Consider the following 14,822-nt stretch of genomic DNA (forward strand, 5'->3'; position numbering starts at 1 on the left):
AAGAGATCTAGAACGATCAACACGCTCCCTGCTGCCACATTCGGACAGATTTGACGATCATGGCCCGGTCCTCGGGCTCGCCCCAGCTCGGCAGCCAGGTATTATTTGCCAGCCAGAAGTCTCGTGCGGGAGTCTTGCTACCATCCGTCCATGGCTTGCCTCCAACATCATCTCTGGAAGATGGGAGTAAATCATTAATTGATGCTTAAGAACATCGAGAGAGAATAAACTCACGGGAAATATCCGTTGGTTCCGCCCACAGCGACATTGAGAATGAGATAAAACGGCTGGTCAAAGGGCGTGTTGTCTCTGCCAGTCTGCCAGGGGTCGGTTGGTGCAGAGCCGTTTACCGTATCGTCGGCAAAGTCGCCATACGTCCACATATTCTTGTTCTTCTTAAAGTTAAAGAAGAGAACTTGCTGTAGTGACACAAAACTATTAGCATAGGCATAACCCCGTCGATAATCAAGAACGTACTCGGAGGCGGCCATCAAGCCAAGTAAAGAGGTAATCTTCCGACCACTCCAGACCAAAAGTATGAAAGCCATCGGAGTACTTGGTTCTCTTGGCCCCCCATTCGCCATAGCTTTTCTCGTACGCATCATTCTCATATGTTGTGCCCCAGTGCATTGCTGAACTGATAATGTTGTTCCCCAGTGGGTATATTTGCGCATCGTTGCCCCTGCTTTCAGCGATATCGATCTCGCCGCTAGCTGGCCAGGGGCCATAGACATTACCCTGAGGCATCATCCTGCATAGATAAGTACGTGCATATGCCTTGAATAATATGAGGACAAGGTAAAGCATACCAAATAGCTGGCCATAGCCAATCCCCAGCAGGAAATTTTGCAACCACCTCGATTCGGCCATACGTGATGGTTTTCTTTCCGAAAGTAGTAAGACGGGCAGACTGAACTGGATTGATAATCTCGCCCGAGGTCGCATTGCTGTGGACTGCACATTCTGAATTCTGGTTCAAGTCAGATACTCGCTGGTTTTTCGAAGTGCATGTTCCCGCGGCAGTCAAATTGACAGTGTACCCGTTCATCAGTTGGCTCGGAGTGATATTCGTGCTTTCAGTGGTCAGCGTCGGCAAGATATGGAGGCCGTCAGAATCAACAAATGAATTCTTGGAGTCCGCAGTAGTCCAGTCGAATGAACCAGTTCTAGATTGCAATGATTAGATGAGGGACAATCTCGGTGGAAGTCGTCCACTCACCCAAATCCATTAAGCTGGACTTCATGGCTCCATACATCTAGATTCAGTGTGGAGAAGTCATCATCGAGTATCAAACAGTACTATAATTTGGTCATTAGAGCCTGATTTCGAGTCTGACTTTCTAGAACAAACAAACCTCATGCCGCGGAACGGTAACGTAAGAATTATAGCAGATGTAAGTAGAAACCGCTGGATAACAGTTACAAACTGAATAACAAAACCTTTCCAAGGGACATTGTACTTACCGATTGCGATAGAAACGCAGGTATAGAAGATAATGCTGTCCCAGTTTGGGATTCGCTTGCCGCCCTGAAGCCAGGGCTTTTCAAACCTGAGACAGTCAAATAAGCCACGGCGACTCGCAAATGAGGAATGCTGCTTACTCTCCAATCAACCGCGAGCTCTTGAAGCGACGTCGAGGACGAGTTGCTGCCGGTTCTTGTGGTAGGATTAGTAGCTGGTTTTCTATGCAACAGAGGCCACATACCCTGAACTTCGGATACAGCTGATGATGCTGGCCTCCGCGACCGAATAGACCGAATGGATGGAATAGGGGTCGCGAATGGTGGAGTTGCGAAAGGGTTTTGAGAAACGTGGAAATTCTCTGGAGTATCTGCTCGGTCCATCATGTTGGATGTCTATGTCCAGCTCTCGATTACTATTTTTTTCGTATGAGTATACCACGGCGAGAAATGTAAACTGTCGGTTCCATCTGGAATCATAATATAAGATAGATCGTCGCGACCCATTTTTTGACTACGCCTCCCGACCGATCCAGATTTTCGCTCTGGCTATCGACGATAAGTGAAGCTTGGTGCCTTTTTTGTTCTTGCGGTGACTCGCGAAAATATCTGGAAGAACCAGCCGAGCGATAAAAAAAGCGTGGCGTGGCCATTTTCAAAAGTACTAGAACTGCTAGGTGGTGACTAGAGAGGTAGTAGCCGAGCACCCGGAGTGATTGGTCTAACACAAAAGCGTGGCCAGGAACATGATCTTCCCTGGGATTCGCCGGAACCCTATTGGCCCCACCGATCCTATCGCATAAAAAACCCTATTTCTAGGCTCATTATTGACCGTTGACCTGCAGCGTGTAACTCCGGTATACTTAGAACCGGCCGAATGTTCTCCGATGACGTGTCTTGGTAGATTTTCAATTTTGAAAAGATAGGTTATTTTAGCAGAAGCTCAGCCGCAACTATGAGAGAAACACTAACCATGAACTCGCTTGCAAGTCACCTACGTTAACCACGTAGCTAGCGCTGAGATCTACATCGAGGAACGACGAAACTTGCATGAGGCATCTATGTACTAGTCGGTCTCATATGCTATGAATATATCTAACACTAAGATAATAATTCCTATCGCCCTTATTTCTGCCAAATAGAATGGACTTTATATTCAACCAAAGCATAGCTTGCTACAAACCGGAGTCGCCGATAGCCAAAACATGACTTTTTGGGCTGAAATTGACGAGGTTGCCTGATACCAGCTCATCGAAGACAATGACCGGTATTTCCGTAACCACACATCTCCCTGGTGGCTTGACACGTTCGCGGATTCTCGCCAAAGACGCTCATTGATAGGCCCGTGAACTCCGTCCCCACCGCTGAACTGGCAGAGGAGCTGAAGAAAAGCTAAACCAGGCCGAGCCATCTCTGCGGGTGTTTTTGGCGGCGCTGAGAACATGCTCTATAGGGTTTGGTGGAACTGGTCACACTCATGCCTTCAGCCCTTGGGCGCATTTCTGGCGTCGCTATTGAATTCTGTGTCTGGGAGAGGCACGGGAGCCCCGAATAATATCTGCGTTGATTCGCAGTTGAGCTATATAAGGCCACTGCGCACCGTGTCATCTATCTCCAACCCCGATCTTGTTATCATATGCAACATCTCCTCATTTCAGCGAGATCTTTTTGGTACTTCACTTATCAAATGGCTGCACTTACGCTCCTTTTCTCCACTTTTGCTGTGGCCTCTGCCACTCCGACAGGCTTTACTGTATGTTGAGGCCCACTCCCACAACTTCGCAAAGATATACTGACCATCCAATAGGCCGCTTTGGTCCCCAGACAATCAGTCTCCAATAATGGACTCTGCGGTGCATACAACGGCACTGCTACCTGCACTGGCAGCATCTACGGCACCTGCTGCAGCCAATTCGGATACTGTGGTAGTGATACCGACTACTGCGGATCCGGCTGCCAGAGTGGCTACGGCACCTGCGGAGCCGATACCACTCTGAGCTGGTACGGTCTAGGGTGCTACTCCGACAGCACCAATGCTCGCGCCCTGAACACCTCCGTTCTCGTCTCCGGCAACACCGTCGAGGCATGCCAGTCAACATGTGCTGCTGGAGGCTTTACCTACGCCGGAATGGAGTTTGGAAGCCAGTGCTACTGCGGTACCGCCATCGAGAACGACTCGGAACCCATTTCGTCCTCTAGTTGTAATATGGCATGCGCAGCAGACGAGAGCGAGATCTGTGGCGGATCGAACGCTCTGAGTTTGTATGTCATCGTGCCTATCTGGCAGAGCGTGGGATGCTACTCCGACACCACTCTTAAACGCACTTTGGCTGAGTCCTACAATGTTGGCGGTAATACTGTGGAGAAATGCCAGGCGGCGTGCAAAGCGGGCGGATATATCTATGCCGGCATGGAATTTGGCACTCAGTGTTTCTGTGGCAACACTATCGACAACGGCGGTGCCCCTACCTCTGGCTGTGGTACCCCATGCCCGGGCGACGCATCTGAGACCTGTGGCGGAGCCAATGCTTTAAGTTTGTACTACCTTTTCGGGGGATCTGAACCCGAGGAGAAGAAGTAGTTCGTCACCTATTTAGTTGCTCTTTGGCTTTCGAGCTATTTTTCGGCTTCATATTCTCTTGTTGCAGTGGAGTATAATAAGTGTAGTGATAATGCTATAAGTTGTTTATCTATTTGAATTTTGCGTACAGAAAGGGAGATAAAGGTCACTTGTGAAGCCTAAGCAACTCGCCCGCGAATCGATTTGGAATCAAGCGCTTTCAGCTTTCATGTCCTCTTCAGCCTGGCTCTTAACGATCTCCCTGACCTTCTGCCATGAGTTCTCTACCTCGGTCACGCGTGTTTCCATTGTTAGGAGAGTTTTGAGCTCGTCGGGAAGAACCTGCTTGTCGAAATCGAAGCCGGGTTCGTCCTTTAGGGCCTTTTGCACAACATCAGAGAACTTCGCAGGGTGGGCAGTTGACAGAGAGATATGATGCTGTTGCGAGCCAACCCGAGCGATCGATCGGTTGGCAGCGGTAACTGCGACTGCCGAATGGGGATCAAGGATGTATTTCGTCTTTTGGTAGCACGACTTGATGGTTTCGATGGTCTCTGCATTGCTTACGCGGTCACTCTCAAAGGTTGACCGTCCGTTGTCCAAAATGTCCTTGGGTACGGGACCGAAGCCGCCGGTGCTTTTTAAGGACTGATACCAGGCTAGGACGTCTTGAGCAGCTTGTTTTTTGCTAGCTTGATCATCCATGCCCCCCTTCGCGGCATGTTCTCTAGCGAGGAACCACATGAGTCTCTCAAAGTTGCTAGAGACTAAGATGTCCATTGCCGGGCTGTGGGTCTCTTTGCAAGCGTCGTCATTCTTTTCATATCGGCCAGTCGTCCAGAAACGATGTAGGATGTCGTTTTCGTTGGTCGCCACTTCTAGCTTCTCCACAGGCAACCCCATCTTAGAGGCAAAGTAGCCCGCAAGGATGTTGCCAAAGTTTCCAGTAGGAGTCACGAATTTGACCTTGTCTCCTAGCTTGAACGATGGTGATTTCTTGACCAGCTGGAAGTAGGCAAAGAAGTAAAAGACGATCTGGGCGAGAATTCTCGCGAAGTTGATCGAATTGACGGCACCGAGCTTCAAGGCCGCGTTTGTATCAGCATCGCCAAATAGAGCCTTGACGATATCCTGGCAATCGTCAAAGGTGCCCGTGACAGTAAGATTGTGAACATTCCTGTCTGTACAGGTTGTCATTTGCGCCTCTTGGATTGCGCTGATACGCCCCTTGGGGTACAAGATGGTAACTGAGACATCCTTCTTGCCCCGAAGACCGTAGATGGCTGCGGATCCGGTCTGTTCCATATGTTAATACGAAGTCAGATCAACGGCGCATATTAAACGTACATCACCACTTGTGGCACCGACCACGGTCAGATGGTGGCGGTCTTTCCCGGTTTTCCCCTTATTTTTGCGGACCAGGAAAAATTCAAAGAGGTTACCCAGACACTGCAATGCACAATCCTTGAATGACCAGCTTGGGCCGTGGAATAGCTCAAGAAGGTGAATGTTGTCGTCCTGTAGATGTACTAGGGGTGTAATATCGTCTGCGCGGAATGTCGAGTAGCTGCGATCAATGATGGCTTTCAAATCGTCCGCGGGAATCTCGGCGCGGGAGATATAGAGGCTGAGGATTTGGAAGGCTGGACAGGCGGTTAGATATACTCATTCGGGCATAACAACTCATACGTACCGAGCTCTTGGTAGGAGAGGTCTGCCCAACTCCGCTACATCGCCGTTAGCTCTCGTTCTTCTCCAATGGTCAATGGTTCCCTACCCAGTCCTTTGCAATTGGAACCTCATGGGGCAGGAACAGGCCGCCGTCCGCGGCGAGTCCCTTCAAGACAACGGTCTCGAAGGAAAGCTTGAACAGATCAGCAGATGGTCAAGGAGCCACACAGTATTACTCACGCCGTAGTCACCGCCTCTGGTCGAGAGATATTTCTGGGATTCAGTCGCCATGATGATGCAATTGTCCTTCGAATAATTGATATCTGTCTGTTCTCACGGCAAAGTTTTTGCCCCGCGGAGGCCGGCATCGGCCGTGACTCAACGGAACATCAATGGTCCGGTCCGGTCAACATCTAGTCGAACTCTTGAGCTCGGGGCCTAGGGCTAGCGTTCATGTTGATTCTCAGATTCTTTATCTAGAATTAAGAACAATCACCACTAGCTCGTCTCAGAATTGGTTTCTGCTGAAATAATGGTAAATTCAGACTCTAGAAGCGTGACAATATATAGTGGGGGACCCATTCAACCCCCACTTTCACCGCTTTCCCACATCCATTCCCGAGCAACATCGACCGGGGTAGCAACTATTTTGCAATAGATGTCAGAGATGTGTTCGTAGGACCACTAGAGGTCCATCACGAGCGGAGATTCGGAACTTTTGGGCTTTTAAGTCGGAGTTGAGCCAGGGCGATTCGGGCTTTTTGACGCGTGATTGGACGCCGGCCGAAACTATTTCCTCGACCTTCTTGAATGGGATAAGCTTGGTGCCATCGGAGAGGTGCCGACGCGTTTGGTCTGCCTATCGCGATCGGCTAACCTCGTTGGCTCACGGACTCCGCGCAGCAATTAGTTTGGATATAAATACGCAGGGGGGAGGGGAGAGATATTTTGTTGGAACATGGGCGACCCTATCGCGAAACACCCCTGTAACCTAATCGCAAGAACACGGCCAGTATGGGCAGCAATAGCAGATATCGCATCGGTGTTGATGTAGGAGGTGAGCGAAGAAATTCTGCAACCAAATAAGAGAACTCAAACTGAGAAAAGAGATCAGGCACCAACACCGATGCCGTCCTCATCTCCCTCGACCCTGTTTCGATCATCGCGTCTCATAAGGCACCAACTACCCCGGATGTCACGACGGGAATTATCAATTCCGTTCGCGAAGTGATTCATGCGTCGAAGGTGTCTCTTAGCTCCATTGGGTGCGTCATCATCGGTACGACACACTTTGTCAACGCTGTCGTCCAGCGCTCGGCAGCTCTTCGCCGCGTCGGTGTTGTAAGACTATGCGGCGGTCCGGATGAGGGCTTTGGGCGCAACATTCCACCGTTTGTCGACTTTCCTGTCGATTTACGAGCGTGCATCGAGACGCCTCACAAGTATTTCTGCAATGGTGGCTATCAGATCTCCGGTACTGAGATCAGCCCTTTAGACGAAGCGGAGATTCGTCGTGTTACGGAAGAATTAGCTAAAGACAAAATTACTAATGTGGTTCTCTCCGGGATGTACGCCCCTTTGAACCATGCGCAAGAGATTGCCGCTAAAGAAATCATGGAGAAGACTGTGGCGGAACATGCGGGTTTCAAGCCACGGATTACTTTATCTCATCAAGTATCGGGATTGGGGTTTCTGGCTCGCGAGAACGCTGCCATTCTGAACGCCACTTTGAGGCCTCTGGCAGAGAAGACCATATACGGCTTCCAGAAGGCCATGGAAGATATATTCCAAGGAAACCCCTACACTCTTTACCTGACACAAAATGACGGTAGTGTTCTCGGTGCCTCCGAAGCAGTTGAGCTACCTATTCGCACTTTCAACTCAGGCCCAACAAACTCTATTCGTGGTGGAGAGTTCCTCTGGCGCACTGCAGAGAACGCAGACAATCAAAGTAAAACACGCACGGAGCCTTTGGTGGTCATTGATATTGGAGGAACTACATCCGACAGTGGCTTACTGCTTCCAAATGGTCTACCTCGGATGAGTTCTGTCATGAGCCTTGTGGGAGGTGTCCGCACGAACTTTGCACTTCCAGCTGTCGAAAGTATTGGTCTGGGTGGTGGCACAATCATCAGAGACCTGAGTAATGGGGAACTTTCCGTGGGGCCAGATAGCGTGGCTCTGGAACTCTTACAGAAAGCACGGCTTTTTGGCGGGTCATACCTCACCTCCACCGACATCGTTGCTGCATCTGAGCTTCACATGCCTACCGGGGATAATCCCTTCCAGGGAATGGGTGATCCGAGCCTTCTTGCAGATATTACTCCCAAGGTGGTCAGCAACGCTCAGATGCTCATGCGACAAAAGATTGAGGAGGTCGTGGATCGAACCAAGATTCAGAAGGGAGATGTGGACGTCTTGATTGTCGGTGGTGGAGCGCCGATTGTAAACACCAAAGAGCCTCTCATCGGAGTCCGTATGGTGCGAACGGTCAAGGGCGGCGAAGTAGCCAATGCGGTTGGTGCTGCTATCTCACAAGTATCGGGTGTCATTGATACTGTTGTCGATACATCGAACTGTACACTCAAAGAGGCACAAGAGACCGTTTCTCAGTTGGCGATTGGCAAGGCTATCGAGAATGGAGCCAAGAAGGACACCGTTCAAGTCGCTGAGGTGACCATGTTACCTATTCAGTACGTGGATGCGAAAGCTCGAATCTTGATACGAGCTGTTGGACAACTTGACATTGTTTCTCAGCAACAAGAATCGACGAAGCCCATCAATGCGCCCATTTCGGAGGGATCTGAAGAAGAAACCCCAAACATGCCCATGTCGAAGACGATTTCGCAGCTTGAAGCGGAGAAAGTGAATATCCAGACTTACCGACCTCAAATCAATGATCAGCAATGGATTATATCCGCCACAGATCTCGATTTCATTGCACGTGGATGCAAAATTCTGGGCTGTGGTGGTGGAGGTGATCCCTACCAGGAGTATCTCAAAGCAAAAGCCATTATCCGCAACTCACCTGGTACAGTCAAAGTGGTCTCTCCCGAATATCTCCCAGATGACTCGTTGGTAGGCTGGACCGGCTGCATGGGTAGCCCAGAAGTGAGCATGGAGAGGCTAGAAAACAACGAATGTTTGCAGGCGCATGACGAGCTCATGCGAGTCACAGGAAGCCCACCCGTGTCCGGATTTGTGGCGCTCGAGATCGGCGGTGGAAATGGCGTTGTCAATCTCAGTGTTTCGTCCCATTATGGCGTGCCTTGCGTCGATGCCGACTATATGGGTCGCGCGTATCCGACTTGCTGGCAAGTGACTCCAAATGTTTATGGGTCACCCAGAGGCGATGCTCTCGTACCGACGACTATCGCCAGCGGAGATGGGTCGTTTATCACTATGACCAAGTCCCGCACAGACAGGCTGGTTGATAAGTCATTGAGAGCTGCCTGCGTGGAGATGGGCTGCCGTGCCGGTAGTGCCGGCCCGCCAAAGACTGCCAAAGTGGTTAAGGAACAAGCAGTCACGAATACTATTTCACTGGCCTGGTGGATCGGACGAGCAGTCGCTTTGGAGAAGAACATCACCGACAAGGCTCAGCGTATCATAGATGAAGTTGGTGGCCCGGAAAGCGCCTCCATTCTCGGCCAGGGGAAGATCATCAGCGTCTCTCGAGTTCTCAAAACAGGCCATACATACGGTGTATTGGAAGTGGAAGGCTCTCTTAAAGACGGAACAAAAGCAATTCTCAGTGTCCCGTTCAAAAACGAGAATGCTTTTGTCGAAGCCGTCACTACTGAGGGTGAAAAGAAAGTTCTGGCGGCTGTTCCAGACCTGATCGCCGTGATCGACGCGGAAACAGGTGATGGATTGGGCACACCGGAGTACAAGTATGGCCTTAAGGTGGTCATAATTGCCATTGCAGCCTCACCAAGGTGGACTGATACGAAGAGAGGTATGGAGGTGGGCGGGCCTGGGTCAATGGGCTTCGAGGAGATTGGATATGTTCCGATCGGGAAGTACAGCAAGCCACGCAGTGTAATCGAGGTCTTTGGTTGATATCTGGAGTATATACAAGACTTTGCTATCCATTGATTAGAAATTATTAGACTTTGAAATATAAGTGCGCACTAGATACAGAGTTCCGATTGGACACACTGAGTAACGAGAAAGTTGCGCTCATTGGATATTTGGTAGCTTCCACGGGAGTAGCATCAATGAATCAATCCCCCAAGGCTTCAAAGTCTGCCTGAAGAGATGAACATATCCCATCGACGAATAGATCCTCCTCCTCTAGCGGCACCCCCAAGGCTCCAGCTTGCCAACTGACGGCACACACCAAGCTACGTCCCTTGACACTGACGATGTTAAACACAAGCGGTGCGCTGAGAACATTAGCGGGCTGCGCAAACACCATCTTGCTGATCTTGTATTTGGGACTTGCACCGTCGTCAGTGTCATCAAAAGCAAGTAAGTTGCTCACTTCGTACGAGCCATCCCGCCGCTGCCCGACTTTTCCCAGCGTCCAATTCCTGATACTGGGGGCGTATCGCAACAGGCCAATTGCTTGGTCCTGCAGCCTTGTGGCGCATGCAGCGAGCTTCTTCGTCATCGAGCTTGCAGCCGCCCACATCTCATCCGACAACGCAGGCGTTATGTGCGTTAGACGCGGAATTACCTCGTGATGGCCAGATACAAAAAGACCCCAGGTGTAGCCTGGGGTGCCAATGGATCCTCGCATGTCAACCGCCGTCTGTGAGACGAAATTGGTTATGTCAGGGTTGGGAATGGCTTTGCTCAACGCCCGGACAATCAGCTGATGCACTATTGCGGTGAGTTTGGCATCATGGCTTCTCGACACCTGCAGAGCCTTTTGTACTATCGGGGCCTCGATCTCAAGGAGTCTCACTCTGCTGTTGAAGGCGGCCGGGTCGAAGCTCATGCGCGAGCCAGTCCAAGTACCGGCATCGACTGTGCTGGCGGCTGCGCGGAGCCCGAGGATTCCGGCTAAGGATTTTGGCAAGTATACTGCCATCAACGGCCCAAGTAGAAACTTCCAAGATATGGGAAGTCTTTCGGGTGTGTCAAAGGGTGCCGAAAGAGTTCGAGTTGGTGGGGTCACTAAGAAAGACCTCTTCTCATCCGTACAGGTCTTTTGTCGCCATGCGTCTAGAAAAGTGCGATGAAAGGCTAGTCCGACCATGCCGTCCCCGAGAGTATGAGAGAACGCAAAAGCTATAAAGCAGCGCGTCACTGCGGAGTCATCGGGCGCCACCAGTGGGAGGACGACGATTCGCCAAGGTGGAATATCAGCAGGCCATGGCCGGTCGAGTATTGGTGGCAGGATCTTCTGAAGAGTTGCCGTCTCTCCATGACTATCGCTGTCATGGATTATAGAGATATGGTCCTCGAGATTAATAGTGGAAACCCCTTCGTAGGCTGGCTTTTCGGTATGCTTGTCCTTGACGACCACGCTTAGATATGGATACGTCAGGATGCAGTGCTTCAGGGGCGGAATGAAGGACTGAGCCGAGTTCACGTCTATCTCTTCACTCGCAACCTCGTAAATTGCTCCAATGACGAGCGCGTTGTAGAAACCGAGGTCTTCGCGACTGATGGTGCGGCGCTCATTGGGACCTGCTTTTTCGTTAGCGCTGCAGATGTACTCCTGCATACAAATGGCCACTAACTTGCGAATCTCATGAACATCTTAGGCTGCGACAGCCGCGAGGGTATCCTAATTGATTGAATTTTCGTGCTGTAAGCCGCCAGGTCTGTTCAGTTCAGATTGTGGCTAGCGCTGACTGAGCCTGTGGATCTTCTGGCGCGACCCGATAAGGAAACCGCCCGAGAAGTGGTTTGGAGGGAACCTCTGCGTCCCTGACACCAGCGAAAGATGTGGATCTGAAGACGATCGATCTATGGGGACAGGCTGGTGGAATTGAAAATTGAGTTTGACCCGAAGACTGTCTTCAAGGACAGTCTTACTCAGTTGGATGTAGAGCAGGCTAGAGTGTCTCGAACATATTGTTTTTCTATTCCTTCCTCAATTGCTCCTGGCACTCACGGCACCTGTGGAGTATGTCTCGCAACATCCATTATGGATTCACGCACAATGAAGTGTGGAGATGGGCCGCTATGGGACTCCATACATTTACCCCAGTGAGTTGCCCTAACTAATTGAACTCCCCCTCTATTGAGATGGATTCGGTATTTTCTCGGCCGTGAATAAGGTGGCTAAGCATAAATCGCCATCTGGGTCATCAGTGCTGGCCCGGGATTTTCTCTCGCCTCCCCCGGAAATGGCAGCCACCTCCCAGGTTTTTCTCCTGAAGCTCCCGATCGCATCGGTGGCGCCCGGGGAGTGCCCACGTGACTTCGATTTTTTCGGGCGTAAAAAAGTCATCCCCCCCCCCCAAATAATCTTCAATTTTGTCTCTTCCAACCGTTCAAGCTTTCATCCCCAGCTCCCTCCCATCAATAGAGCTTCTTTCCCTCCGTCGCCTTTCGTCCCTGCGACTTCTTTGAATCCGACCCTCACTCTCCTCCTCCCTCCCTTATATTCCCAATGGATCACTCAAGGGACCCTTGCCCGTGGGTCGCCCTCAGCGACTTCGGCGGTGCTTTCTGCATGGGCGTACGTCTCGTCAACAACCGTCTTTTCAACCATCCAAGCTAACTCAGCTCCAGGCGATCGGTGGTGCAGTCTGGCACGGTGTGAAGGGCTTCCGGAACAGCCCATACGGTGAGCGCCGGATAGGTGCCCTCACAGCCATCAAGGCTCGCGCTCCTGTGCTCGGTGGAAACTTCGGCGTGTGGGGAGGACTTTTCTCGGTAAGGAAGGATGTGTGACCCATCTTGAAGGTCTATACCTAATAAATGATCAGGTGTTCGACTGCACCGTGAAGGGAATCCGCAAGAAGGAAGATCCTTACAATGCTATCATCGCTGGTTTCTTCACCGGTGGTGCTCTGGCTGTTCGTGGTGGTGTCAAGGCTGCTCGGAACTCTGCAATCATGTGCGGTGTCTTCCTGGCAGTCATTGAGGGTGTTGGAATCGGTTTCCAGCGGATGATGGCAGACAACACAAAACTCGAGGTATGATGATCGTGATCGGCTTCCCGTGCAGGTTCATCCGCTGACATGGCCATCGTTATAGCTGCCCCCGGCGCCTTCGACCGAACAGAAGGCCCTTGCTTAAGTCGATTTTCCACCCACACCCCCGGGCCTCCTCCACCTCCCCTCTCGGCGGCCTGCTCGCTTTTCCTTCTCGCTGTATCAAAACTCACGTCAAGTCTCTCTTCTCAGGAGTTTGGTTTGGGACATTATCATCATCATTTTTAAACGACACGGCATAGAGATTTCCTTTTTTTTCCCCGGCATTTTGCGCTTTTACCCGGTTAATGTCTTCTTGAGCGCTGTGGTCCGACCCGATTTCCAGCGTCGGCGTGTGTGTTTTTCTCGGCAGGCAATTATGATCCTGCCACGAAAGAAAAGCTCCTCTTTTCATCCCCCAAAACCAAAAGCATTCGGATGGGATGGTGATGGATTCTTGTACATTAACACATCAGTGCGCAACTTCACTGCATATACACATTTTCAACTACTCATGAGATCAATTGCCGAGTAGGATTCTATGACTAACTGATAGCCTATCTTCTGCCTCAACCAGCACTAGACCAACGCCAATTCAGGCAAAAGCCGCTCCCCCGCATCAACCACCAACTATTAATTCTCGCTCCCCCCGCCGAACCTGGTTACACCTTGGAACACACGCCAGCATGTCCGACCTACCAACCTTCAAGCCCGCATTGATCCTGCACGGCGGCGCAGGCAACATCCAACGCTCCAAAATCCCACCAGATCTCTACGCCAGCTACCACGCCTCGCTACAATCCTTCCTGCGCTCGACCTACGCGCTTCTCAATGAAGGCGCCAGCGCCCTCGACGCGGCAGTGCATTGTGTCTCGCTACTGGAAGATGACGAGCTGTTCAATTCCGGTCGCGGCAGCGTGTTCACCAAAGCGGGAACCATCGAAATGGAAGCTTCGGTGATGGTCACGTCGCTCCGCGACGACCCTAATCAGGAGGGCCAGGGCGCAATCAAGCGCGGCGCAGGCGTGATGGGGATCAGGAATGTCCGCAATCCTATCCGTCTCGCTCGCGAATCTCTTTTACGTTCTGGCGTCACTGCAGACGGCGAGCCCTCCAACGATGGAGGGTGTCTGCACTCCCAGCTCGTCGGGCCACATGTCGAGAAGATGGCTAGCGAATGGGGGCTCAAATTTGAGCCGGACGAGTACTTTCGGACGCAGCGCCGCTGGGACGAGCACCGGCGCGGCCTGAAGGGTGAGGAAGATCCCATCTTTATGAGCCAGGGTACTGTGGGCTGTGTCTGCTTGGACCAGTGGGGCAATCTGGCGGTTGCAACTAGCACGGGTGGAATGACCAACAAGCTTCCCGGCCGGATTGGCGATACGCCTACGCTGGGCACGGGGTTCTGGGCTGAGTCCTGGGAGGAAGCATCCAGCGGTACCGCTGGGAGTGGTGATTCCAACGCCGGTGCCTTTTCGGTCAACGACCTGGTCCAGGAGGCACGGTCCTGCATGACGGATTGTTTTCCCGGTTGCATGAGGGATTCGCCTTCTCCGTCCCTGCCCGTTCGAGAGCATTCCGCATCTGAAAAGGCGCCGCTACTGTATCAAGGAGCCGCATCTCAACATCGAACTAAGAAGCGAGCCATTGCCGTCTCCGGAACTGGAAACGGTGACTCGTTCCTTCGCGTTGCAGCCTCCCGCACCGCTGCCGCCATGCTACGATTCGGCTCGTCTGACAAGTCCCTTGCTGACGCAGTCACCGCCGTTGCCGGGCCAGGCGGCGACCTGCAACGCTCCGCTGGACCGCGTTGGAAGAAGACAGGTGAAGGCGAGGGCGGTATGATTGGCATCGAAGCTGACACGGGACCCGCTGCTGCTGATAAAAAGCTTCGCCGTGGCAAGGTTGTCTTCGATTTCAACAGCGGGGGCATGTGGCGTGCTTGGGTTGAAGAGGATGAGAATGGGAATGATGTCGAGAGGGTTATGGTTTTCAGGGGGGAATATAAATAATCTCATATAGATGGCGGTAAC

At 51.6% G+C, this 14,822-nt stretch overlaps 7 protein-coding genes across 7 annotated transcripts; 4 read left to right on the forward strand and 3 right to left on the reverse strand.

Moving 5' to 3' along the window:
• Positions 1–16: 16 nt before the first annotated feature.
• Positions 17–1,848, reverse strand: N7510_005657 (glycoside hydrolase family 16 protein; the record flags this gene model as incomplete). Its single annotated transcript, XM_056977583.1, has 9 exons — positions 17–173; positions 235–419; positions 478–751; positions 810–1,166; positions 1,220–1,299; positions 1,356–1,408; positions 1,465–1,550; positions 1,603–1,657; positions 1,707–1,848. The coding sequence occupies 9 exons, from the start codon at positions 1,846–1,848 to the stop codon at positions 17–19; spliced, it is 1,389 nt and encodes a 462-aa protein (XP_056833615.1).
• Positions 1,849–3,148: 1,300 nt separating this feature from the next.
• Positions 3,149–4,042, forward strand: N7510_005658 (uncharacterized protein; the record flags this gene model as incomplete). Its single annotated transcript, XM_056977584.1, has 2 exons — positions 3,149–3,214; positions 3,269–4,042. The coding sequence occupies 2 exons, from the start codon at positions 3,149–3,151 to the stop codon at positions 4,040–4,042; spliced, it is 840 nt and encodes a 279-aa protein (XP_056833616.1).
• A 189-nt stretch (positions 4,043–4,231) lies between these two features.
• Positions 4,232–5,983, reverse strand: N7510_005659 (threonine synthase THR4; the record flags this gene model as incomplete). The annotated part of the gene is made up of 5 exons (XM_056977585.1): positions 4,232–5,317; positions 5,369–5,664; positions 5,715–5,748; positions 5,799–5,885; positions 5,933–5,983. 5 exons carry the CDS (start codon positions 5,981–5,983, stop codon positions 4,232–4,234), a joined length of 1,554 nt encoding a protein of 517 aa, XP_056833617.1.
• A 723-nt stretch (positions 5,984–6,706) lies between these two features.
• N7510_005660 (hydantoinase/oxoprolinase family protein) lies at positions 6,707–9,754 on the forward strand (the record flags this gene model as incomplete). Its single annotated transcript, XM_056977586.1, has 2 exons — positions 6,707–6,749; positions 6,807–9,754. 2 exons carry the CDS (start codon positions 6,707–6,709, stop codon positions 9,752–9,754), a joined length of 2,991 nt encoding a protein of 996 aa, XP_056833618.1.
• Positions 9,755–9,917: 163 nt separating this feature from the next.
• N7510_005661 (uncharacterized protein) lies at positions 9,918–11,369 on the reverse strand (the record flags this gene model as incomplete). Its single annotated transcript, XM_056977587.1, has 1 exon — positions 9,918–11,369. The coding sequence occupies one exon, from the start codon at positions 11,367–11,369 to the stop codon at positions 9,918–9,920; it is 1,452 nt and encodes a 483-aa protein (XP_056833619.1).
• Positions 11,370–12,263: 894 nt separating this feature from the next.
• On the forward strand, positions 12,264–12,895 carry N7510_005662 (uncharacterized protein; the record flags this gene model as incomplete). The annotated part of the gene is made up of 4 exons (XM_056977588.1): positions 12,264–12,332; positions 12,386–12,529; positions 12,583–12,792; positions 12,854–12,895. 4 exons carry the CDS (start codon positions 12,264–12,266, stop codon positions 12,893–12,895), a joined length of 465 nt encoding a protein of 154 aa, XP_056833620.1.
• A 580-nt stretch (positions 12,896–13,475) lies between these two features.
• N7510_005663 (isoaspartyl peptidase/L-asparaginase) lies at positions 13,476–14,801 on the forward strand (the record flags this gene model as incomplete). The annotated part of the gene is made up of 1 exon (XM_056977589.1): positions 13,476–14,801. The coding sequence occupies one exon, from the start codon at positions 13,476–13,478 to the stop codon at positions 14,799–14,801; it is 1,326 nt and encodes a 441-aa protein (XP_056833621.1).
• Between the last annotated feature and the right edge of the window lie 21 nt (positions 14,802–14,822).

Source organism: Penicillium lagena (genome assembly GCF_028827675.1).
Source record: "Penicillium lagena strain IBT 129212 chromosome Unknown utg000003l_segment0_segment0, whole genome shotgun sequence".
NCBI lineage: Eukaryota > Fungi > Ascomycota > Eurotiomycetes > Eurotiales > Aspergillaceae > Penicillium > Penicillium lagena.